Raw genomic sequence first — 26,303 nt, 5'->3', positions numbered from 1 at the left:
TACGTAAAGCAGGCCTCCCCACTACACACCTACGGACTTTTTATAGGGGGACTGTCGAGAGCACACTGACCTACAGCATCACTTCCTTGTTCGAGAGCTGCAAGTCGTACGAACGGCACCAACTAGACAGGATAGTGAAGACCGCAAGCAGGATTATTGGTGCTCCACACCCCATACTGCTGGACATATACAAGAAGAGATGTATCAACAGAGCCATCTCCATCATCAAAGACCCCTACCACCCATCGCATGACATTTTCTCCATCCTGCCCTGGGAAGAGGTACAGGAGCATTAGCTGCAAAACCAGCAGGATGCTCCTCAGCTTCTTCCCACAGGCTATAAGACTGTTAAATGGACTTTGCCCCCTGCCAAGTATCGCGCACAAACCCCCACACTGCAGCAGAGCCACTGTTGTGCCGCTGCCGGTCGGAACGGCTGTTGAATGTTTAGTAGAGTGTTAAATTTGTTCATGATACATGTATTTTTATTTCTATTTATTTTTTCATGCACACTGAATGGACACTGGTTGAGCAACGTTTTTTTGTTTCCTCTGGGTATGCGAATACTCAGGAAATGACAATAAAGATATACAATACAATACAATACAATGTTAAAGCCCCCAGCAAGTCCAGTGGTCGTTAAAGCCACGCCGGGCGATGTAAGGCCCCGGGTCGTTTTCAACCCCGCAGTTCGGGCAGGAAAAGTTGCCGTTGCGGGAGCTCCGAAAAGCGGTTTCCCACCAGGGACCCGCGAGCTCCCGATGTCACTGTTCACCGGGCCTGCGGCTGGAGCCTCCGAAGCTCCGGAGTCGGGTCGCAGCCGCGCGCCACCACAGCTCTCCACGCTCCGAAGCCGGCCAGCTCCACGATGGCAAGTCCGCAGGCTACGCGACTGGAGGCCCCCAGGTCGTTCCGGCTGAAGGCTGATCCACGGTGCTAGGGCCCAACGACAACGGAGACCCGACAGGGAAAAAGTCGGAAACCCGTACAGGGAAGAGATTTAAAAGTTCCCACCCGCCCCCCCCCCCCTCATATACACAGCTAAAAACAATATTTAAACTACAACCAAACTATACACTCAACAGGACAAAAAATTTTAAAAAGACAGACGGACTGCAGAGGCCGCTGCCGCAAGGCACCACCATCACACACACACAGCCTATGGTTGTGGTTGAAGCAAATATAATAGTGGCATTTGGAGACTTTTGATAGGCATATTGCTATGAAAGAAATGGATTATGTGTAAGCAGATAAGAGTTGGTATTGGCATCATGTTCGGCACAGATGCTGTGAGCCAATGGGCCTGCTCTTGTACTGTGCTGTGTTCTATGTTCTGCTTCTGAATTACATTTGGAGATTCTTTGAAGATTCATTCTTGCCAGCAGCTATGGTTCTTTTATTAGCTATATGTATTCTAACCATGGCTTGCAATTCCCTATTTATACTCCATCCTAGATCAGTTATGCCATGACATGCAAGCCGTGATTTTAACCAGCAGATCTATGATTTCAATGCAGACCTCTAACAAGCAAAGTCTTCTCATTCATTCTCATTGCAATGCTGCACCTCAACTCCAACAAGCTTTCATTAGAATTAAATTAATCCACTGTAGAAATATTCAACCTGCATCATCTTCTCTGCAGAACCATGGTGGCTATAAGCTCTGACTTTTTTCACACAGAGAGTGGTGAGTCTCTGGAACTCTCTGCCGAAGAGGGTAGTCGAGGCCAGTTCATTGGCTATATTTAAGAGGGAGTTATATGTGGCCCTTGTGGCTAAGGGGATCAGAGGGTATGGAGAGAAGGCAGGTATGGGATACTGAGTTGGATGATCAGCCATGATCATATTGAATGGCGGTGCAGGCTCGAAGGGCCGAATGGCCTACTCCTGCACCTAATTTCTATGTTTCTATGTTTCTTTGTGCAAATCCACCAGCCCCCCTGCCAATAGAAATGAACCAACACTTCCAGGCCAATATTTCCAGCATCAAGACTCTATTATACTTGGTCAGGCAACATCATTCCCAAGACCAATCTCATAATCCCAAAACAGACTCTCTACTCAGTGATTCATCATGGCAAAAGCCAAATGTCTGATGTTTTCCTGGCATAATTTCTTGGACTGTAAGTTAATTGTGTGCAATTGAATGTTTTAATTTATCAACAACTCTATTACAATTGCATCATACACCAGCCAGAGATTGAAATAGACGGACTTCATTCTTGTTTTAGTTTTAGTTTCTAGTTTCACTTTTAGAGATACTGTGCAGAAACAGGACCATCGGCCCACCAAATCCACATCGACCAGCGATCCCCACAAGCGAACATTATCCCACACACACTAGGGACAGGTTATAAAGCCAATTAACTTACAAACCCCTTACGTCTTTGGAGTGTGGGAAGAAACCAGAGATCCTTAAAAAAAAAAGGCTTGTTTTCCAAGAAAAAATCTGCAGTAATCAAAGCCTGAGAAGGTAGGATGGGGCTGAAGTCCAGTGTTTAGACGTTGGAATGTTTTTTTATAATTCAAATAGAATGATTCTACAACTCCAGTGGTAATTAAACTTTTTTTTTTCACTCCTAGTTTTCTTTATATATTTTTAGGATGTTCAAAAAGGTGAATAAAATAAACACTTATGAAATGAGTCATTATATATGTGTTTTACTCATGTCACAACATAAATTATATTTAAAATTATACACAAGATAAATAAGATGAAACTAACCAAAAAACAGAAGAAAATTTAGTCAAGGGTGAATTAAATTTGGTGATAAATACTCAACGGTGAATGACACTGAAATAGTTTAAGAAACACTGCGGTAAGGCACCACTGTACTGTTGCACCACCATGCCATCATTTGGCATTTCGTATATTCCCGTAAAAGCATAGTGAGATCGATTATTGCATTGTTCCCGATCATGAAAGCTGGTGCTGCATGGTTTTGTACTTCATGGGTCAAGAATATTTGTACGTTCCCCATACATCGTTTGCCACTTTGACTTTAAGGATTGATACATCGGTTTCAAATCCAAGTGAATTACTATGTTTTCCTCTCCTTGTTCTCATCAATATTTCCCTTGGAGCTTTTTTTTCTTTTTGTTTCTCTCTGAATCAATTATATTGTTCCCACACACTCTTCTGTTGTAATTTTGACTCTAATTGACCAATTTCTCTTGTCTTTTGCTCCCTTTCTCCAGCCATTTATTTTATGGCTCAGTGTGCTAACATATTGCCTCTGATACTTGTGAGATCACAGTCATTGACAATGTAAGATGATGTTGGATCAATATCATCAATTTAAGGGCTATATTTTGTGTGATAAATCTAAAAGATTAGTGTTATTTGGCTCAAAATGTGCTAAAATAAGAATTTCTTGCTTTGCTCTTCTGATGAAATTATTGAAAAGGAGGCCATGAATTTTCAGGAATGTATTAATTTTGATTACAGATAGAATTGAAATTTCCAACTTACTATTTTTTATCACAGACGATGAATTGCTCTTTAAGCCAATGCATTACTGGACCATTCAATAAATAACTGAAGCACAAATAAAAGACATCATATTTCACACACCAAAACATTTGTGTTATTTTTTAATAATGCGCTACATGAAGCCGTCGTGAACTGAGGTGATTTTATATTTTTCTACAGACTATTGAGTCCATACCAATCTATAAATACGTTTTTTTTAAATGACGTCCATTTCAGAAAATGTAAGTGAGGATTATTCAAAGGGGTAATTGCAGCAAAAATGACACCTGAAAGCTTGGCTGAATCACTGTAGAGTGGAAATGCAAGCATTCTTGTTAACTCTTATATCGAGACAATAAAGATGATATTGTCTGTGAACAGCAGTGTAGGTAGTAGGGCCATGACCTCATAGCACCAGTGACCTACGTTTAATCCCGATTCCGGGTGCTATTTGTGTTGAGTTTGGAGTTTCTCCCTGTGACTGTGTAGTTTTCTCTTTAGATTAGTTTAGAGATACAGCACGGAAAAAAGACCTTCGGCCCATTGGGCCCAAGCTGACCAGCAATCCCTGCAAACTAACACTATCCTACACACACTAAGGACAATTTACAGTTTTACCAAGCCAGTTAACCTACAAACCGGAACACCCAGAGAAAACTCACGCAGGTCATGGGGAGAAAGTATAGATAGTATCCGTAGTCGGGATCAAGCCCCAGTCTTTGGCACCGTAAGGCAGAAACTCTACTGCTGCACCATTGTGCCGCCCTCTGGGTGCCTCATCCCATAGATATATGGGTTGGTAGATAATTTGCCACTGTAAATTGCCTCTGGTGTATAGGTGAGGGGTTGAATCAGGATGGGGAGGGTTTGTTGAGAATGTGGGGAGAATAAAAATTGAGTTTAATGTAGAATTTGTGTAAATGGATGGTTTGGTCGCTGTGAGCTCAGTCGGCTAAAGGCTCCAGTTTCATTCTGTATTTCTCCATAACTCTAAAATAAGTTTGCACTGTCACCCATCAGCAATAATACAATTAGGTTTGTAAAAATGTATTATTGAATAATATATTTCACCTTCTCTTAAAACTGGAACCAGTAACAATAATTGTCATTATCGGTACATCATTATCAATTTATCAATAAAAAATTAAGGCTTTGACTTTGTTGGAATTTTCCTTTCTAGTTTTCTCATCTCCTCCCCTGTCTGCTTTCCGCAGAGACCGCACCCACCGTAACTCCCTGGCCAATTCGTCCCTTCCCACCCAAACCACCCCCTCTCCGGGCACTTTCCCTTGCAACTGCAGGAAATGCTACACTTGTCGCTTTACCTGCCCCCCTTGTCTCCTTTCAAGGACACAAGCAATCTTTCCAGGTGCGGCAGAGGTTCACCTGCACCTCCTCCAACCTCATCTATTGCATCCGCTGCTCTAGGTGTCGGCTGCTCTACATCAATGAGACCAAGTGTAGGCTTGGCAATCGCTTCGTCCAACACCTCCGCTCGGTTCACAATAACCAACCTGATCTCCTGGTGGCCCAGCACTTCAACTCCCCCTCCCATTCCGAAATCCGACCTTTCTGTCCTGGGCCTCCTCCATGGCCAGAGTGAGGCCCACTGTAAATTGGAGGAGCAGCACCTCATATTTCGCTTGGGCAGTTTGCACCCCAATGATTTGAACATTGACCTCTCTAATTTCAGGGAGTCCCTGCTTTTTCCTCCCCTTCTCAGCTCTCCCTCAGCCCACTGTCTCCGCATCTTCCTTTCGTCTTCCCTCACCCCCCCCCCACATCAGTCTGAAGAAGGGTCTCGGCCTGTAACGTTGCCTATTTCCTTTGTTCCATAGATGCTGCCTCACCCGCTGAGTTTCTCCAGCATTTTGTCTACCTTCAATTTTCCATCATCTGCAGTTCCTTCTTAAACACTTCTTTTCCAGTTTTCTCAGTTAGTTAAGAAGATTTATTTTCATCCTTAAATATATCTGAACAACTATTTTAGAAATAAGAAGCCAAGTTTCAAATGTTCTTTTTCCAAACCAGAAAGGATGATTGACATTGTAGAAACACAACTCTCTGTGAAAAGGTGTTAATAGCAGCTCTAACTTTCGACAGCTAATTTAACCAGCAATTAGGATGCAAATTTAGCAACTAGCGTGGAGACTCAGAGCAAACTGCCACTTTTACAAAGCTGATGGCAGAATGGTGTAAATCATCAGCAATGTGGCAGTTTGCAATTCACAGCCCTAAGCTCATCTGCCTTATCCATTAGGCCCCTTGCATTAAAATACGTGCAGTTTAAAACATCCCTCCTTCCTCACTCCCCACCTTACATCTGTCTATACTGTCGACTAACCTTCCCCTCACCACCCTCCCTACCAACTTCCAGTCTCTCATGTGCCTCTGTCCTGTACGAAATCCCACCTCCCTGCCAATCTAGTTTAAACTCTCCCGTGCAGCATTGGCATACCTGCCCGCCAGGATGTTGGTCCCCCTCCAGTTACGGTGCAACCGTCCATTTTGTTCAGGTCACCCCTGCCCCAGAAGAGATCCCAGTGATCCAGAAATCTAAATCTCTACCCCCTGCACCAACTGCTCAGCCACATTCATTTCTCTTATCTTCCTGTTCTTACCTTCACTAGCACGAGGTACTGGAAGCAATCCTGAGAGCCCTGGAGGTCCTGTTTTTCAGTCTTTTACCTAATTCCCTAAACTCGTGTTGCAGAACCTCCTTCCTCTTCCTACGTATATCATTTGTGCCAACATGCACAACAACCTCCGGCTAATCCCCCTCACTCTCGAGGATGCCGTTCTCTTTCAACTGGACATGGTAAAGCGTGGATTAAAGACCGATTAAAGTTGTTTTAAAGCGGTAAAAATGAACCGAGCTGAAGGCAAGGAGATCATTAAGATCTTTTTTTTTTTTTTTTTTTTTTTTTTTTTTTTATTAGAAGTACGGTAAATTACAATACTACACAACACATATATCTTAATACATTTTTTGTACCGCTTCATTTTTTTTTGAGCTTTAAGAAAAAGATAGAAGTAAGGCAAGTAAAGAAAGTGCGCAAGTCGTGAAGTGATCATTAAGATCTTAAATCATCTCTATTCCTGATAGATTGGCGGAGGAGGAATTTCTTTAACCAGAGGGTAATGAATATGAGGAATTCATAGCCACAGACGGCAGTGGAAGCCAAGTCATTGGGTATTTTTTTAAATGGACATTGATAGGTTTTTGATTAGTAAGGACATCAAAGGTTATAGGGACAAGACAGGACAATGGAGCTGAGAAGGCAAAATAAGTTGAATAGTGGAACAGACTGGATGGGCCAAATGGTCGAATTCTGCTCCTATGCCATGGTCTTATGATCTTAAGATGCTTGTGAGGTTACTGATAGAAGATGGGTTTACATTCAGCCTGTGTTTTATTAAAGTGTGCTGGTCTTCCAGTGCAAGGAGCTCTCCATGACCAAGACCTGCATATCCATATACTGCCAAGTGCAGATCATGCACTGAGGGATGCATGCTACTTGGCATTGTCGCTGCAAAGACTCAATAGATGAAAATCACAGTTCAAGGCCCTGCCACCATTATACATTTAGGGGCTGAATTCAGTATAAAACATGTTCATAGTGTTTACTCAAGGAATATATGGAAAAAATGATGATGCACTATCATAACATAAACGCATGAGACAGCCGCACTGAGAATTATGACCCATGAAATGTTGAAAATAACTAATCTTTTTTAAATAAACAGAAATCATGAGGGATGTTTGTGAAGCAAAGATTATTAGATTTCCAAGACAGTAGCTTCACTCACTTTAACAATGTGTCATCTGCATCTCACACTGCCTCGGCAAGTAGACAAGCATAATCAGGAATTGGTCTCATCCTAGTCACTCCCTCTTCTCCCCTCTTCCATCAGGCAAGAGGTACAGATATGTGAAAATGCATATCTCCAGATTGAGGAACAGGTTCCATCCAGCTGTTATCAGGCACTTTTACCAACTAGAGTGTAGAGGGTCGGTATGGGCAAGTTTGGCAGAAGATCCTGTTTCCATGGCCCAACTTGCCCACTTGCTGACTATGACTCTAACGAGTTGTCCTGACCTACCATCTACCTCATTGGAGACCCTCAGACTATCTTTTGTCAGACTTTACTGGACTTTATCTTGCACTAAACATTATTCCTGTATCTGTGCACTGTGGACAGCTTGATTGTGATCATTCAGAGTCTTATCGCTGACTGAAGCAATAAAACAATAAAGCTTTTCTCTGTACCGCGGCACACATAACAATAATAAACTAAACTGATGTTTAAGTCAGTATTGTAAACCAGCTGGGAAATAGTTGAGGGGACAGGTGCAGCAGCAGCATCAGGAGCCAGGATGAGGAGTAGTTTGGCCAGGGGCAGCACTGCAGCTGAATGGGGTTGGGTGGGGAATGTCTTTGTACTTCCTCATTGGTGCCACCCTGCTTACGTCTGACTTACACCCTCATACATTGTATGTGAAAATTTCCACTCTGCAGCTATAAGCGATGTGGAAATGATCACCTGACCCGAAACGTCGCCTATTTCCTTCGCTCCATAGATGCTGCCTCACCCGCTGAGTTTCTCCAGCATTTTTGTCTACCTTCGATTATCAAGCATCTGCAGTTCCTTCCTAAACAACCTGAACTATCTTGTAAGATCATAACATTTAATTCCAAGTGGAGATAATAACCCCTGGAGGAGTTTTCTGTAGGCATCTGAGGGCCTTAGGTAACAGAAACCCAGTGACTAAAAGGGGTGCGGGAAACAGAATCCAGCTGAGTATCAGGACAAGGAGGAAGACCTACCAGTGAGTTCAAACTGAATGCAGAAACCAGAGTCCTGGTGACTGAACGGAAGAAGGAAACAGGTTTGTAATAGTAACTTGGGAACAGTGCCCCAGTGAGTTTAAACAAAGAAGATCTTGGGAATTCCTTCAAAGAAAGATCTTGGGAATTCAAAATATGTCTTCAGCGTTATGTAAGTAAGCAATTTAATAATAGCTATTATGATTACATTATTTGTCTATTCATAGAATTAATCTAATACATAGAGGCATCTCAGGGCACCTGGGTCCCAAATAATGGTCATCCTGTTCTTGGACAAACTCAATAGACAATAGGTGCAGGAGAAGGCCATTCAGCCCTTCGAGCCAGCACCACCATTCAATGTGATCATGGCTGATCATCCCCAATCAGTACCCCGTTCAGCCTTTTCCCCATATCCCCTGACTCCGCTATGTTTAAGAGCCCTATCCAGCTCTCTCTTGAAAGTATCCAGAGAACCGGCCTCCACCGCCCTCTGAGGCGGAGAATTCCACAGGCTCACAACCCTCCATGTGAAAAAGTGTTTCCTCATCTCCAATCAAAATGGCTTACACCTTATTCTTAAACAGTGGCCCCTGGTTCTGGACTTCACCAACATTGGGAACATGTTTCCAGCCTCTAATGTGTCCAAACCCTTAATAATCTTATATATTTCAATAAAATCCCCTCTTATCCTTCTAAACTCCAGAGTATACAAGTCCAGCCACTCCGCTCTCTCAGCATATGACAGTCCCACCATCCCGGGAGTTATCCTTGTAAACCTAGTTTTATTCTCCTTCTCAGGATCTTAATTTCCTCGCCAATTCTTTCCAGTTCTTCCATTTTATTGTTAAGGAAAAGCCAAGTCAGTGCTCTCTTTGCTTGGATCTCAGATATCATATTTTTATTACCCTGTCATTATTTACACTTGTTTAGTTTATGGAGCTGGGAAGGTCGAGCCAACAAAATGCAAGGGTGCATCCAATGCTGCAACATTTCTGCCCCAATGTTTATTTTTTCCAAAGTGGGAAAAGGCTGTAAGAGTTCATGTCATGGAATACCAAAAGATTTATTAACACTGAGTGTTCTTTATGCATTTGGTCTTCAGAGACCTGCTTTGTCGACATTCGAACTATGCTTCAAATTGTGTTGAGGCTGACTATGTAATCTATCATAATTACCTCGTGCAAACCAAAGTGACAGAAGGCAGATGTTAAAATATTAAATTATGTGAATTTGCCATCATGATTTTTAAAATATATATATAGAAATGAAAAGCTTGCAGAACTGTGATTGTGATCATACTTCGTGACAGGCCTGGTGACTGAACTGCTGTCTTGATTTGCTTCCATTGCGATTCAGTCATTGTTGAATGCAAGGCAATTTTTTCCATTGTTGTATGAGGTCCAAGGTTAAACTATGTGTAAACTTCGCATCGGCATTCTTAAAGCTTTTTATTTTAAACAATGTTTCGATTAAATAATGATTGAAGACCACAATGTGCATTTGAAATAGCAGAAACAGGCCCTTAAGCCCACCAAATCCGTGCCGACCAGCGATTCCCCTACACTAACTTTATCCTACACTCTCGGGACAATTAACAATTATATTATGCCATTTAGCCCCCATACCTGGATGTCTTTGGAGTGTGGGAGGAAACCAGACATCACAGAAAAACCTATGCAGGTCACAAGGAGAACGTACAAACTCCATACAGAAAGCACTCGTAGAACCCGGTCTCTGGCACTGTAAGACAGCAACTCTACCGCTGCACCACTGTGCTACCTTAATTTAATAATATGCCTAGGTAAATATTCCAAGGACAAATTTTAACCGCAAGGAGCCTATTCATTTGAGGTTCAACTGAGCCGATTTGGGAGGGGGGTGTATGAGGCTGAGTGTCACACACAAATGGTAGGCTGGTGGGGACTGGAATGATGGGGACAGGGGGATGGGTGGGGTGATAGAAGTCACTCTCACAACCTGAGCTAAATGGCGTGTATCAATCTCAGGAGGCAAGATGTAGGCGGAGTAGACTAAATGGGTCGAATGACCTGAATTCCTATGACCTGAACTTATATAAACAACCCTTTGGTTATTCAGTAAAGTATTGAATGGTGGCTGCATAATATCCCAGCAGGTAACTGAAGGAGAGAAGGCCTCAATTCATGCTATTAGTACGTTAATCAAATATTTTACCGACCTTGATGACTAAAGGATGAGGAATTATTCCTCTGGGTCAGTGACATACCCACTTTACGGAAATCAGAAGATGCTGGAAACACTCAGCAAGTCAAGCAGCATTTATGTTAGTCTGGATGATTGTTGGACAGGAGACATGTGAGAAAATAAAAAAAACATCCTGCTATTAATCTCCAGAGGGCAATGAGAGAAATCCATACCTGTATTTAATTGCAGAATTGTACTGGTGGTCCACCTTCTTGAATTGTGCAGTTTGTCTGATGGAGGTACTTATGTAGCTCTGCTTAAAAGGGAAATTCCACAATTTAGATCTACTGTATTACTACTTTATAGGGAATTCATGAATTTAGGTCCAATGATGATGAAGGAACAGTGATATGTTCCCAAGTCACAACTTACAGAGGATGCAACTTAGAGAGGAACTGGCAAACACTGATGCTGCCCTGGACCTGCTGCCCATGTCTACCCACTGTGTGGATTTCCCAGAAGTGCTCTTATTTCATCCCACATCCTAAAGATTTGCAGGTTAATAGATTGATTGACTACTGTATGTTACACTTAGTGTAGAGGTGAGCGGTAGAATCTGAGAGAATGGGGGAATGTGTGAAGAATAGGCTACATGGAAAATTAGCTAGGTTGCTCGAGCATTAACTTCATGAGCAGAAATGGCTTCCCCCCATGTTGTAAGGAAATTTGGATGATACAGTCGAGAGCTAAGGTTTAGGAGCTGCTGGGAGTGCCTACTCATGGGAAAAATCAGCCACAGGAATCTCACTCAACTGATGATGCTTCATTGACAATCTAGGTAGTGATCTAAGACAGGCCTATCACCATACAGAGCACAACAGCCAAACACTGTCCTGTCCTCAATTTATATTCTGAGACAATTCCGTAGCAGTTACTCAGTGCCAAACAGAATCAGGAACCCAAGCAGACCTCCTTTGTGCGAAGAAAAGACACAAAAAGCTGGAGAACCTCAACAGGTCAGGCAATATCCCTGGAAACCATGGATAGGTGACATTTTGGGTCAGGACTCTTCCTCAGACTGGTCGCAGAGGTGGAGGGAAAGAAAGCTGGAAGAGCGGAGGGATAGGACAAAGCCTGGCAGGCCATAGGCAGGCTTGGGCAACTAACAGCCAGTGGTATGAACATTGATTTTTCTACCTTTAAGTAACCTCAGCATTCTTCTCTCTCTATCCCTCACCCACACGTCACACCAGATTCTCGTTTTCACCCTACAGACAGCTAACAGCTAAACTCCTTTATCATCGTCACTTTTTGCTTATCTTTCATTCATTGTTGAACAAGTTAGGGCTTTATACTTTGGAGCGCAGAAGTTTAAGGGGGGGACTTGATAGGAGTCTTTAAAATGATGAGAGGGATAAACAGAGTTGACGTGGATAAGCTTTTCCCACTGAGAGTAGGGAAGATTCAAACAAGAGGACATGACTTGAGAATGAAGGGACAGAGGTTTAGGGGTAACATGAGGGGGAACTTCTTTACTCAGAGAGCGGTAGCTGTGTGGAATGAGCTTCCAGTGAAGGTGGTGGAGGTAGGTTCGATTTTATAATTTAAAAATAAATTGGATGGTTGTATGGACGGGAAAGGAATGGAGGGTTATGGTCTGAGTGCAGGTAGAAGGGACTAGGGGAGAATACGTGTTCGGCATGGACTAGAAGGGCCGAGATGGCCTGTTTCCATGCTGTAATTGTTATATGGTTATATGGTTATATGATTATTGTTCTGTATCTCTCTACATCGTCGTCGAAATCGCTTATTTCCCTTTCCCATGACCCTGAAGAAGGGCCTCAACTGTCACCCATTCCTTCTTTCGAGAGATTCTGCCTGTCCTGCTGAGTTACTCCAGCTTTTTGTGTCTATGTTAGGCCATAGGTGAACACGGGTGAGGGGGGGAAGGAGGGGAGTGATAGGCAGATAGTTGGACGCAGGCCAGAGATGAATGCACACAATGTGTGACACTGAAGGATTAGAGAGCAGTGAATTGTGTAGCTGGAGAATTGACGAGGTGCGAATTGTTTAGGAATATAGGTGGTGGTGGAGGGGAGGGGAGGAGAGATAGGTGCATGGCCAGCCAGGGCTCAGGGAAGGGGGGGGGGGGGGGGGAGTTGAAGAGAGAGGGGGGGGGGGGGGGGGAGTTGAAGAGAGTGTGGTGGGGGAAGGGGGGTTATGGGGGAGTGAGGGGAGGGGTGCAATTCTGTAGGGGTTACCTAAAGTCAAAGAATTCATGTCATTTGTGCTAATTCTGGTGCTCAAGAAATTGAATCTGAAACACTGGCTGAAACTGGCAGCTTCTTCTCAAACAAGGAAACAAACAAAGCAGTGTGCTCCCGTTGTCTGAAGCAGTGTCTGAAGAAGGGTCCTGACCAGAAACATTACCTATCCATGCTCTCCAGAAATACTGCCTGACACGCTGAGTTACTCTTGCACTTTGTGTCTATCTTTGGTAGAAACCAGCATCGGCAGTTCTTTGTTTCTCCATTCTGCTCTATTTATTGTCTTAATTACGATAATGGGAATGCATAAAAAGTGTCAAACACAATCAATAGTTTCACTTTGTCCAAATCTATGATTTTAATGGTAAGCTCAAGTAAAAAATGGATTTCAATTGTATTCTTTTGTGATGTTTGCAGGACAGTGATCTGATGACCTTCAATATCTCGATGCACCGCTCATGGTGGAGGGAGCATGGACCTGGGTGTGTGAGGAAGGAGCTGACTGCTTCAGCCAGCAAAAGCTTGGATGACCGCACCTATATCTCAGTGACTGGCTGCATCGTCGACTTTCAATACCTGGAGGTTATTCACAGCTCCTTCCAAATACTACTGTCAGTAAGTATGGTCCTTGGAACTGCGGTTCAAATCCTGGTGTTTGTGATTGCAGATCACAGCAAATGCCAAACTCTGCCCCTGCCTCAGCTTCTCTGCAGCTGAAACACTTGCTCAAGTTATTGTTATCTCAGGACTACCTGTTCTTATTCGAGCATTTACACCAATAAAAGTGTTTTATATATATATATATATATATATATAAAAATATATATATATATATATATATATATATATAAATGTATATATATATATATACACATTTTTATTTATTTATTGAAGGTAGACACAAAACACTGGAGTAACTCAGCGTCAGTCTGCATTTCTGGAGAAAAGGAATAGGTGATGTTTCAGATCTAGACCCTTCTTCAGACCTGAACGTCACCTATTCAATTTCTCCAGAGATGCTGCCTGACCTGCTTTGTTACTCCAGCATTTTGTATCTATCTTTGCTGCAAACCAGCATCTGCAGTTTATTCCTAGACATATAGTCAAGTCAAGTCAAGTTTATTTGTCACATACACATACGAGATGTGCAGTGAAATGAAAGTGGTAATGCTCGCGGACTTTTGTGCAAAAAGACAAACAACCAAACAACCAAACAAACTATAATCACAATCATAAACACACATATTCTTTTACATAATAAATAATGGAAGGAAAAACGTTCAGTAGAGTTAGTCCCTGGTGAGATAGGCGTTTACAGACCGAATGATCTCTCAACCTTTCCGTTCTCACCGCATGGCAACGGAGGCGTTTGCCTGACCGTAGCAGCTGGAACAGTCCTTTGCAGGGGTGGAAGGGGACTCTCATGATATTGTTGGCTCTGGAGTTGCACCTCCTGTTGTATAGTTCCTGCAGGGGGGCAAGTGAAGTTCCCATAGTGCGTTCGGCCGAACGCACTAATCTCTGCAGAGCCTTCTTGTCCTTGGCAGAGCAATTCCCAAACCAGATGGTAATATTCCCGGACAAGATGCTTTCCACTGCCGCTGCGTAGAAGCACTGGAGGATCCTCAGAGACACTCTGAATTTCCTCAATTGCCTGAGGTGGTAAAGGCGCTGCCTTGCCTTACTCATGAGTGCTGAGGCGTGTGATGCCCATGTCATATCCTCGGAGATGTGGACTCCCAGATATTTAAAACAGTTCACCCTATCCACAGGATCCCCATTTATCCTCAATGGAGTGTACGTCCTCGGATGATGTGCCCTCCTAAAGTCCATGATCAGCTCCTTCATTTTTTTGATGTTCAAGAGGAGGCTGTTATCCTGGCACCAGAGTGCTAGATCAGCCACCTCCTCCCGGTAGGCCTTCTCGTCGTTGTCTGAGATCAGGCCCACCACCACAGTGTCATCAGCAAACTTAATTATTGAGTTGGAGCTGAACCTAGCCACACACTCATGTGTGTACAGGGAGTACAATGGGGGCTGAGGACGCAACCCTGGGGCGATCCTGTGCTCAGGGTGAGGGATTCTGATGTATTCCCTCCCATCTTGACTACCTGGGGCCTGGCGGTGAGAAAGTCCAGGACCCAGGCACACAGGGAGGTGTTGAACCCCAGTTCCATTAACTACATATATATATTGAAGTTCTTGTCATATTCATACAGGCACTGGTAGTGTCTGCACAAAAAAAACTAAAATTTGTCATATTTTCCAACACTAAATTATTATGCCCTAAACAGCTCATTACCAGAGGAATTAAATCGCACTTTCCTGAAAAATTTTGCAATTTAATTTGAAATAATATACCCTAATTGAAATTGTGCTTGCCATAATTTTAATTCGATGAACATTTATAGAGTTCATGCACCATTTAAGGTAGCTTCAGACATGTAAACAAATGCAAATTGAAGGAAGCCCATGTGATGAGAGCACACAATTTGTCCCTGTCACCTAAACCCTATTTCATATAGGGTATTTTGGTACCCATCATTATTTTACCAAACATGCACAGAAAAATTCTAAACACTAAACCTCACAAGAGCATTATTAGATGACTAATCAAATTGGGTAGACAGACGTTCAACTATTTTCAAGTGCCTCATTATAGTGAAAGCAGCTAATGGGCACTTTCAATATAATTGTTCAACATTTATTGGACACAGAAATTATAGATGGGATATCACACAGTCAAACATACTGCTGGCAAATGTAACAGTTCTGAGATAACTCTTAAGGGCAGAACACAGGTACAGAACATGCTTAATCCGCCATAAACTACTGACTGCCACTAATACCGCAAAAAGTGGTTTGATGATCTAATTCGATGCCATGGATATAACTCACTAGCTCTAACAATACAGATACCACAAGATATCTTAACACTGGCATGTGCAGATAACTGGAGAGCAGGTTGTATCTGCCTGCCCCTGTATATCTTCTGGTTATAAGAAACTGAACTGTGGATTTCAATATTAGAATAAGGGACTGTTATTCTATTATTGAAACAACATAAGAAGACACAGTGGTAAAGAAGGCATGTTTGCCTTCATTGGTCAGGACACTGACGATAAGAGTCAGGGAGCCATGTAATAGCAGTAATACAGGACTTTGGTTAGGCGGCATTTGGGGTACTACATGCAGTTCTGGTCACCCCATCACAGCAACAATGTGGCGGTTTTGCAAAGGGTGCAGCATGGTATACCAGAATGACGCTTAGATTAAGGGGTATTAGCTACAGGTAGAAGTAGACAGACTTCAATTGTATTCTCGGCATTGGAAGAGGTTCAGGGGAGACCGGTGAGAAGTACTGGTATATAAAATTATGAGAGGCCTAGAAGGATAGGCAGTCAGAACCTTATTCCCAGGATAGAAATATCAAAGGTACACAAAAATGCTGGAGAAAGTCAGCGGGTGCAGCATCTATGGAGCGAAGGAAATAGGCGAAGTTTCGGGCCGAAACCCTTCTTCACACTGATGGGGGGGGTGGGAGGGAGAAGAAAGGAAAAAGGGAGGAGGTGGAGCCCGAGTGCGTGGGGATGGGAGGAGACAGCTCGAGGGTTAAGGAAGGGGAGGAGACAGCTAGGGCTAGCAAAACTGGGAGAATTCAACATTCATGCCATCCGGACACAAGCAACCCAGGCGGAATATGAGGTGCTGTTCCTCCAATTTCCAGTGTTGCTCACTCTGGCAATGGAGGAGACCCAGGACAGAGAGGTCAGATTGGGAATGGGAGGGGGAGTTGAAGTGCTGAGCCACCGGGAGTTCAGGTAGGTTATTGCGGACTGAGCGGAGGTGTTCGGCCAAACGATTGCCCAACCTCCGCTTAGTCTCCCCGATGTAAATCAGCTGACATCTAGAGCAGCGGGTGCAGTAGATGAGGTTGGAGGAGATACAGGTGAACCTTTGTCGCACCTGGAATGACTGCTTGGGTCCTTGAATGGAGTCGAGGGGGGAGGTGAAGGGACAGGTGTTGCATTTCTTGCGGTTGCAATGGAAAGTGCCCGGGGAGGGGGTGGTACGGGAGGGAAGGGAAGAATTGACAAGGGAGTTGCGGAGGGAGCGGTCTTTGCGGAAGGCAGACATGGGGGGAGATGGGAAGATGTGGCGAGTGGTGGGGTCACGTTGGAGGCGGCGGAAATGGCGGAGGATTACTTGTTGTATTTGCCGGCTGGTGGGGTGAAAGGTGAAGACTAGGGGGACTCTGCTCTTGTTGCGAGTGCGGGGATAGGGAGAGAGAGCAGTGTTGCAGGGTATGGATGAGACCCTGGTGCGAGCCTCATCTATGGTGGCGGAGGGGAATCCCCGTTCCCTGAATATTAAATACTTGAGGGCATATCTTTGAGGTGAGAGGGGCAACATTTAGAGATGTGCATGGCCAAGTTTTTTACAAAAAAGAATGGTGAGTTCCTGGAATGCGCTGCTGGGGTGGTGGTGAAGGCAATTAAGAGTATTTAAGAGCATTAAGGCATTTAACAGACTTTTGGATGGGCACGTGGATATGTAGGGAATGGAAGGATATTGATCTTGTGCATGCTGATAAGAGTATATCTTGGCATTGGATTGGATTGGATTGGATTCAATTTATTGTCATTGCACTTTTCAGTGCAACAAAATGGTTTAGCCTGCAGTCATAACATAGAATAAATAACAAACACTCAACACAGTTTAAAGTCCCAAAGTCATTGTCTGTTCCCTCCTTGATTTCCCTCTGTGCTGAGGCAATCCAGGCCTCCGATGTTGTGACCCCGCCGGGTGATGGTAAGTAAGTCCTGCGGTTGAATCCGTGCTCCGCAAACGGGCCGGTTCAAACTCCGCGGCCTGGGGCGGTCGAAGCTGTCGAAGCTGCCGCCCTCCAGTCCAGCGGACGCAGCTGTAGTTGCGGGAGCCCCGGAAAAACAGGTCACCACCTGTGAGCTCCCGATGATGTCGTCCACTGGCCCGCGGCTGAGCCTCCGAGCCTCCAAAGTCGGGTCGGAAGTTGGGTCGCCCCGCAACCACAGCCCCGAAGTCGGTCAGCCTCGCGTTGGTAAGTCCTGGATCTGCCTCTACAGCCTCGAGGTTGGTCGCAGTTGGAGGCCGCCAGCTCCGCGATAGGCCTCAGCACAGACGGACACGGAGACGGGGGATACGGCAGGAAGGTCGCATCCCCCCCAAGAAGGAAAAGTCAAAAAACATACCACACCCACCCCCCCACTCGTACACAACTAAATAAACCGAAATAAACTGCAACAACGGGACAAAAGAAAGCAAAAAAAAGAAAAGACAAACGGACTGCAGGCGAGCCGCAGCTGCAAGGCAGCGCCGCCACTTCCGGCATCACGTTTGGCACAGACATTGTGGACTAAAGGGCCTGTCCCTGTGCTGTACTGTTCCAAGTCCTATGTTCCATGATGTAACTTTAAATATTACATTTCCAATTCTTGCTTCATTAGAGAGTCAACTTTTGGGCACCAAATAAAATAACATGTATTCTATGTTAGCTGTTGTCAACAATGAAATCTTCACACAGTTCATTATTAAGTGTAGTTAACCAACATACCAGTAGAAAATCTAAACAGAAGCATTGAAATTGTTATTCAAAAGATACAACTGGTTGGGACTTATGAGTTGCAGGAGATTGCAGATGCTAGAACATCTGGCAGAGTAAAACTGACAGAAATAAAGAAATAAAAATAATGGGATGGTACAAACACCATAAGTGCGAACCACAAATTGCTGGAGGAACCCAACGTGTCAGCAGCATCACTCCATAGCCTCAATAGAAAAATCTGTTTCCACAGAATGTCTAACTTACGGAAGGATGCTTCTGTGGCTCATTTTTCTAAGTGGTAGGGAACTGTTCTGTACTCCATGAGTAGTCCATCATGGGATTGCAGTTGGGAAAACATCTGCAAACAACTACCGGAAGTTGCTGACAGTTTCACAGATCAATGCTGCCACGTCCACATGCAGCCTGAGTTTGTTTTATGCAATATATTATACTCACTGTGTTTTACCATCTGCAATGTTTATTGTTTCCACCTTTGCCTTCTGTTGCACATAAGGTGCAGCATGGTAATACTGACTCTTTAAGACATAGCCAGTGCATATTAGAAGATCACAAGTTCACTGTGCATCTTTATCCATTATCTATCAGCCTTACAAAATGTATCACTTTGTACTTAAACATGAATATCACTTGATGGAGGATCACAAATGGTGCAACCATGTTTAAAAATGTAAGTAGACTGGTTGACAGATGACTGATTGCAATTGCATGGATCCACTAGCTGACCACCCCTGCTGGAAGCCAAAGATTAATAGCTTGCTTTTATCAGAGCTTTTGTGCCTTGTAAATAAATAGAAAAGAGATAAGAACATTAGAAAAATCTGAAGTAAACTAGCTACTGCTCCTGTCAGGTGTATATCAAACCAAAATTTAATGGATACGTTCATCTCAGCTACAAACAACTGTGGGAGTATTCTTGACGTAATGTAGTGCAAATCAGATGATAGCCATCCGACTGTATTATCTGCCTCCATATTATTGTTTCCACGAATAAACAAAAATAAAATTTGGACAGATATTAAAAATTGGTTGCCAATCATCATCACCAAAGGTTGCAATATTGTACGTTAGCAAAATCAACTACTTTTTTCAAATGATGGGTAAAATCACATCAGTTCTCCAACACTTTCAGTATATTTTTAGCTGCATTTTGAAGCCAATGAAAGAAAGCAGTGCTAATGGACAATGTTGAGGAGAAGCTCTCAAGACTATGCCTTCAAATGAATCCAATGAAACACAGTGAAAGATGAGACTGAAGAAGGGTCTCCTCAAAATGCCGTATGCCCATTTACCTCCACAGATTCTGCCCGGCCTGTTGAATTCCTCCAGCACTTTGTGTCTTGCTCAAGATTCCCGCATCTGCAGTTTCTTGTGTATCCATGAAACACGATGACTGTTCTAATCTTAATTTATTGTATTGCATTTATTTTTGTAAGGTTTATAATAACACTATACAATATGTTATTGCTAGGGCTATTATTATATGACTACTAATTATATTATTATTAGTTTCGGATAAGACTTTGGTTAGTCAGTCATGCCCACGTAAATTTTAGTTTAGTTTAGTATAGAGATACAGCATGGAAACAGGCCCTTCTTCCCATCGGGTCCACACCGACCAGCATCCCCAAACATTAACACAACCCTATACACACTTAGGATAATTTTACATTTACAAAATTATACCAAGTCGATTAACGTATGAACCTGAACATCTTTGCAGTGTGGGATGAAAACCCACACAGGTCATGGGGGGAACGTACAAACACTGTATGGACAAGCACCCGTAATTAGGATGGAAACCGGATCTCTGGCACTGTAAGGCATTAGCTCTAACGTTACGCCACCATGCTGCCCTACCTGTAATTGTTGTATTGAGGACATATTTTGTGGAGTGCAGGAAGTCCCCTGGCAGATACCTGGTAGATCTGCCACTGTCCCCTGGCAGATACCTGGAGTGACCTGCCAATGTGATTGCCTGTGAATAACAAAAAATAAAGAACCCAACTATAGCCCGATTATTACAACAAAAACATAGGGCTACTCTGTTGCACACCAGGTCATTTTGCTAGCATCTTCCATTCCGATTTGTCCTTCTGCCTCTGACTTAATTTCTGTGTAATGTCCCTGTGTAATCCTTTTGGAATATTTCTGGGGGATTTAGACTGTTGTCCCAAAAACGATCATCAATGGTGGCAATCATGCTTCTCTAAACCATCCCTAGGTAACGTCCTTATTGGGTAAGTCCCATAACTACTCCTTTGATCCTTCAGCCCCACCCCTCAATTTGGCACTGAGGTTCCCAAAAAGCTCAGCTCCACACTCTCACCAGTCTGATCCTCAACTCTCCAGTGCTCAGTCAAGTCAAGTTAACTTTATTCCTCACATACACATATAAGATGTGCAGTGAAATGAAAGTGGCAATGCCTGCAGATTGTCCAAAAAACTACAGAACAGAATCAGTATTTACATAATAGAAAGAAAACTGCAATTTTAAAAAGATACAACACAACAGCAAATTAGCACAGTAAATTAGTCCCTGGTGAGATAAGAGTTAACAGTCCTAATGGCCTGTGGGAAGAAACTCTGTCTCATCCTCTCTATTTTCACAGCATGACAGCGGAGGCTTTTGCCTGACCGTAGCAGCTGGAACAGTCCGTTGCTGGGGTGGTAGGGGTCCCCCATAATGTTGCTGGCTCTGGATTTGCACCTTCAGATGTATAGTTCCTGCAGGAACTGCTCAAGCCTTCCTGACATGTTGATGCTCAAGGATTCACTGTGCCACCCCTTGTGCAGGAGGATAGAGGAACAGAACTAAGGAGAGAAATAATAGAAAAAGTAAAACTAAAAGTGGGTGCAGAAACAGGAATGAGGCAAAGAGGGCACTGGTGCAAAAAAGAAATAGTCTAACCTCATTGGATTTGATGTGTGCAGCATTCTTCTTCTTGTGTATGGCGTGCACAGCCTAAAGTTGTAGGTCAACTTGTTTTATTTGATCTTGTTCTTGCACGTCGGGTTGATTGCATTAGTCGAAACAGGGTGGACCACGTGATGGTTGCAATCTCCCACTTCTGTGCAACATTGACATCAAGGTAAATGAGTTAACAGTACAAATGTAGATTAATGGCCTTGTTGCGATATCTGACTGTAGGCTGACCATGGATAGGAACGGAACATTACGTTGGATATTTAATTCTTAAACTGAACAGTTGAATACCTAGGTAGGAAAGGTAAAAAGAGATAAAGAGGTTGGGCGGATTCTTCTACAGGGTGGAAAAGGTAACCCCGCTATTTAGAAAGCAAGGAGAGACACCTCAGGGAATTACAGACTAAAATACCAAACATCGATAGTGGGGAAAATACTCTAATCCAGTGGTTCCCAACCTTTTTTAGCTCATGGCCCCCTTGGGATCTTTTAATTTTTCTGTGGCCTCCCCCTGACATTTATTACTGGAAAAAAAGTACTTCAATATTATAATACCTTCCATAAAAATATCAGTGTCTATTAATTGCACATATATTCTCTTTTATTCCAGTCCACAAACATCAAAAATATTTCAACTACATAGATTTAAATTTATTAGAACTGAAATTTCATTGAACCTGTGGCCCCCTAAATCCCAAACGTTTTCTGTGGCCCCCCTGAAATTTGCCATATGGCCCCAGGTTGGGAATCACTGCTCTAATTCATTTTAAAACAATGTAACAAGAAATCATTTTTAAAGCATTAATGGAATTGGACAAAATCAGCGTGGGTTTATGCAAGGGAAAGCATGCCTAACAAACCCGCTAAGTTTTTGTGGATAGAATTTGCAGGAGAAGGGAGGATCAGTGGCTATAATGCATTTGAACTTTCAGAAGCCTTTTAAGAAAGTTCCAATAAGATGCATGGGATGGGAGTTAATATACTGGCACGGATTGGGAATTTGTTGACAGGTAAGAAATAGCGTTGGAATAGATCATTTTCTATGCAGTAGGTAGCAATGAATGGGATGCCAAGGGCTTTGGGCTACAGCTTCTCCCAATAAATATATATTTGATTTCCATGAAGGAACTAAATAACACAAAGTGGTAGTTGGTGGTGGGTGCGAAAGAGAGAGAGAGAGGATTTGGTGCAAGCTGGACAGTGAGGTGAATACAAATGTATTCTCCAATGTGAGTCTCCAATGTGATTTCAACAAGTGGTCTGAGTGGTCAAATGTGCAGTAGACTCAGCGTAATGTGGATAATTATGAGGTTATCCACTTTATTACTAAAAACAGGGAGACAGATTATTACAGCATTTCAATAATGGTGATAGATAGGGAAGTAGGGAAAGACAACAAGAGGGAGGTGTCCTCGCAGACCACTCACTGAAACCTCCTGTTTAGGTACAGCAGTGTAGAATACAAAAGGTGCATTGTCCTTCACTGTAAGAAGATTTGCACACAAGAGCACAGATATCTTACTGCAGCTTCACAGGGCCTTGCTGAGCCCCCATCTAGAGGTTTGTTTGCTGTTTTTATCTGTCTAGTCTGATGGAGGATGTTTTGCCACGGAGAAAAAGCAATGATGTTTTACTAGACTGATTCGTGGGACATCAGGACTGACGTGCATAGAGAGATTTTGTCAATTGGGTTTATGTTTACTGGAGTTCAAAACAATGAGTGGGAATGGACCTTACAGAAGCCTATAAAGTTGTATTAGGATTAGACATATTCTGATTACTGGCAGTCCTGAATGGGGGATCATAGCCTCAGGACATGAGGTAAGTCATTTAAAACTGAGACGAGGAGACGGCTCTCCACTCAGAGTATGGTGAACCTGGGAAATTATCCACTACAGAAGGCAGTTAAGCCAAGTCATTAAGTATATTCAATAATGTAAAAGGGATTGAGAGATAGTCGAAAGAATGGCACTGAAGTGATTGATCAGCTATAATCATTTCTAATGATGAGCAAGGCTGCAGGCCCACGTGACCACCTCCTATATTTCTACATTAAAAAAAATAGTCGTTGGCTCTCAATTGGTTGTCCATCTTGTGTAAGTATTTGTACGCTAAAATGTTTGGCCATAAACTTAATCTGCCAAATCCTACATGACACTGAGCAGGGTCCATACAGCTAAAGGTTAAGCTACATCTGGAGGATACATATTGAATTTTTGTGATGGAGAGAATCAGAGTACATTATCATATCTGCAAAATGCAACAAAATAATCAATATTGCCTATAAAATGGCTGCTTAATTAGTAGATTTCTCAAGTGTTCACTGAAAGGAAGATGGCATTTACGTAGTCAGGAGATAAACAATTCTTGCAATTCTGCAGCCTACTAAAGTTTACAATTACTTTACTCAGAGCTGCGTTGTGTACATATGTTCAAACCATGTTGATGTTGGCCCTAAATGCAGAGCAAACCTTAGGGCACAATTAGGGTTGTGCTTTTCTGTAAAATACACCAACTGAGTCTCTTTGTCACAGAGAGCAGTTCACTTATTCCACCAAGAATTAAAACATATGTTCAAGTTACTAGAAACTCATTAAATTAATTGGGGCTTTTCAAATATTATAAATGCATGCAGGGATCAAATTTAAAATGTTTAAGTTAATTTTATTTGAGCTAATTGTGGATAATCTTTGGTTTGATTCCCTCCCCGAAGAAGCTTGAGATATTTTTTATTTGCTAATTTTGTAGTAAGAGCTGGGAAGTTACCATGGAACTGTGTATAAGTATTTCTGTTATAACATGACAGATGTGTTCATGAGAAACCCTGTGTTATAGAAAATAGTGTAATAAAGATAATGCGTCAATGGGCAATAGGGAATTAGGGTAGAGTGAGTTTCAGACTCGTAATAACAACGTTATTTTTCATGCATGATTTTCAAGAAATAAAGATAATTTCATTAGTTTAATGAGTACAGTAAACTCTTACTATAACATACCATGGAGTGGTATGGTATCTGATATAGTGTCGATTATTTGCTATAACCGAGTAAGGGCTTACCGAGTAATAGAGTGTCATTGTATATGTAGCAGATGCTGGTTAATACACAAATGTCAGAATATGCTAGAGTAACGCAGCATCCCTGGAGAATGTGGAGAGGTGACGTTCCGGATTGAGACCCTTGCTCCGGAACTGGGCCTGGAATCCAGGTGAGTTGACGGCCTCGGCCTGGTGGCGGCCAGGGGAGAGGTGAGGATTTGCGGAGTTATTGGTCGCGGCTCACGAGCGGCCATTGTGCAAGTAAGGGTCGTGATGGCGGCGGCAGGCATGGCCAGGAAGCTGCCGAGGAAGCTGTGTGGGCCGACAGTGGTGACAGTAGGTCTAGCCTGGAGACAGCTGGGGAGGCAATGTCATCTGGGGTGGTGTCAGCAGGCCCAGCCTGGATGTGGTTGGCAGGTCTGTCCGCTATAACCAAAATCCTTAATAAAGTGATCCGTAGCAACAAGGGTTTACTATATTTTATTACTGCAACCTAAAAGTACTTAAGGCTGTGTGCCACATTATTTAATAGAATATATTTTCTCCAGCATCAATAGATGCAATTGGAGTCAATTTCTATGGCCACCACAGCTAAAGTACCAGCTACTGTAACTTCTTATGAGACAATGGTGTCTGATTGACTGTGTGAAGTTACATGGAACCAGTTTTTTTTGTCTCTTATATTGTTTAAATCCAACACTTTTTTTTCTGTTTGTCAATTTCCGAAGTAACCTTGAAGTGGTTCTCTGGATTTGAATTGAAAGTCAGGCACCAGGTTGAGTATTATCTGCAATTCTGGACATGAAATTTCACGAAGAAGAATAACAAAGAGGTTGCCAGGATTGGAAAATCATTGCTGATAAAAGATCAAATGGGCTGGGATGGTTTTCCAGCCCATTTGAGAGAGGGAGGAGGAGATAGGGGGGAGGGGGAAGAGGATAACTTATTACAGTGTTAAAATAAAGAACTGTTTCATTTGAAAAATGAAAGCATTCAAGAGTCTGTATCTCATAGACACTACAATGTTACCTAAAATGTAGTAATCAACATTTATACAGTATATAATTTATACATATTTGTATAAATCTCATAATCATATTGACTTTATTGTACAGTTTACGTAGATCCATTTCAAATTCTGTAGCTGGCTTATTGAGTTTTTATTGACAGAAATTTTGATTCACCATGTCAAATTCAAAGGATGTAAAGGGTGTGAAGCACAAATGAACTGCAAGCTGGTTTAAGGTTGAATGGCTTAACGAAATAGTAAAAACTGCTGCACCAAAATCTCATGAGGTCATATATTTGCACAAGAATTCATTGCGCACACATATTTGTAACAGCATTAAAAATTGCACAACATAAGATTTCTGCGCACACGAACTACTAATAATTAGAGGGAATATTGGTCAGGACCCTCCTTTAGTATGAAGGAGGCTCCGACCTGAAATTTCATCTATCCATTTCCCTCCACAGATGCTGCCTGACCCGCTGAGTTACTCCAGCACTTTGTGTTCCACTCAAGATCCCAGCATCTCAATCATTGCACCTCAATCATTTTGGAATGCGATTTTGTGTTCACTCCGCATCCATTTTGCATATAGTACCAAAATATTGCTCCGATAACACAGGGATTTGTGTTTTACACCGCTGACAGTCAATAGCTTTGTTTCTGCAGGCATCACAGCTTGTCAGGAACACATTGTACCTTGCTGTACTAATGACAGGATGTATGCTTTCCTGTCACCAGATGCCAGCAATACCACTTGCTGCTCCTCATTTGGGCAGTTATGTATTCTATGTCCCCTGGAAACCATCACTCTGCTCCACGTTCTCCAGATCCGAACAGTTCCACTGTTAGCAGAGAGAATTTTCTTGGAGCAAGAGCTAATCACACAAAAAAAAAACAGACGTCGCTTATTGTCGCAAATTGTTACACGTCTTGTTGGCTCTTGGCAGTGCTGAATACATTCACTCTTTTTGTTATTCCAGCCACATCAGGCG

General features: G+C 42.8%; 1 protein-coding gene across 3 annotated transcripts in view; it reads left to right on the top strand.

Moving 5' to 3' along the window:
- LOC129696263 (sodium/potassium-transporting ATPase subunit beta-1-interacting protein 3) overlaps positions 1-26,303 on the top strand; it is a 415,153-nt gene that overhangs the window by 325,621 nt on the left and 63,229 nt on the right. For all 3 annotated transcript variants that reach the window (XM_055633990.1, XM_055633991.1, XM_055633992.1), the window contains exon 4: positions 13,152-13,349. In XM_055633990.1, coding sequence (XP_055489965.1) covers positions 13,152-13,349 — 198 coding nt within the window. The remainder of the gene's footprint in view (positions 1-13,151; positions 13,350-26,303) is intronic.

The sequence above is a fragment of the Leucoraja erinacea genome, chromosome 4, assembly GCF_028641065.1.
Source record: "Leucoraja erinacea ecotype New England chromosome 4, Leri_hhj_1, whole genome shotgun sequence".
Taxonomy (NCBI): domain Eukaryota; kingdom Metazoa; phylum Chordata; class Chondrichthyes; order Rajiformes; family Rajidae; genus Leucoraja; species Leucoraja erinaceus.
Note: the sequence above shows the minus strand (reverse complement) of the source record. Positions and strands in the feature narration are given on the sequence as shown.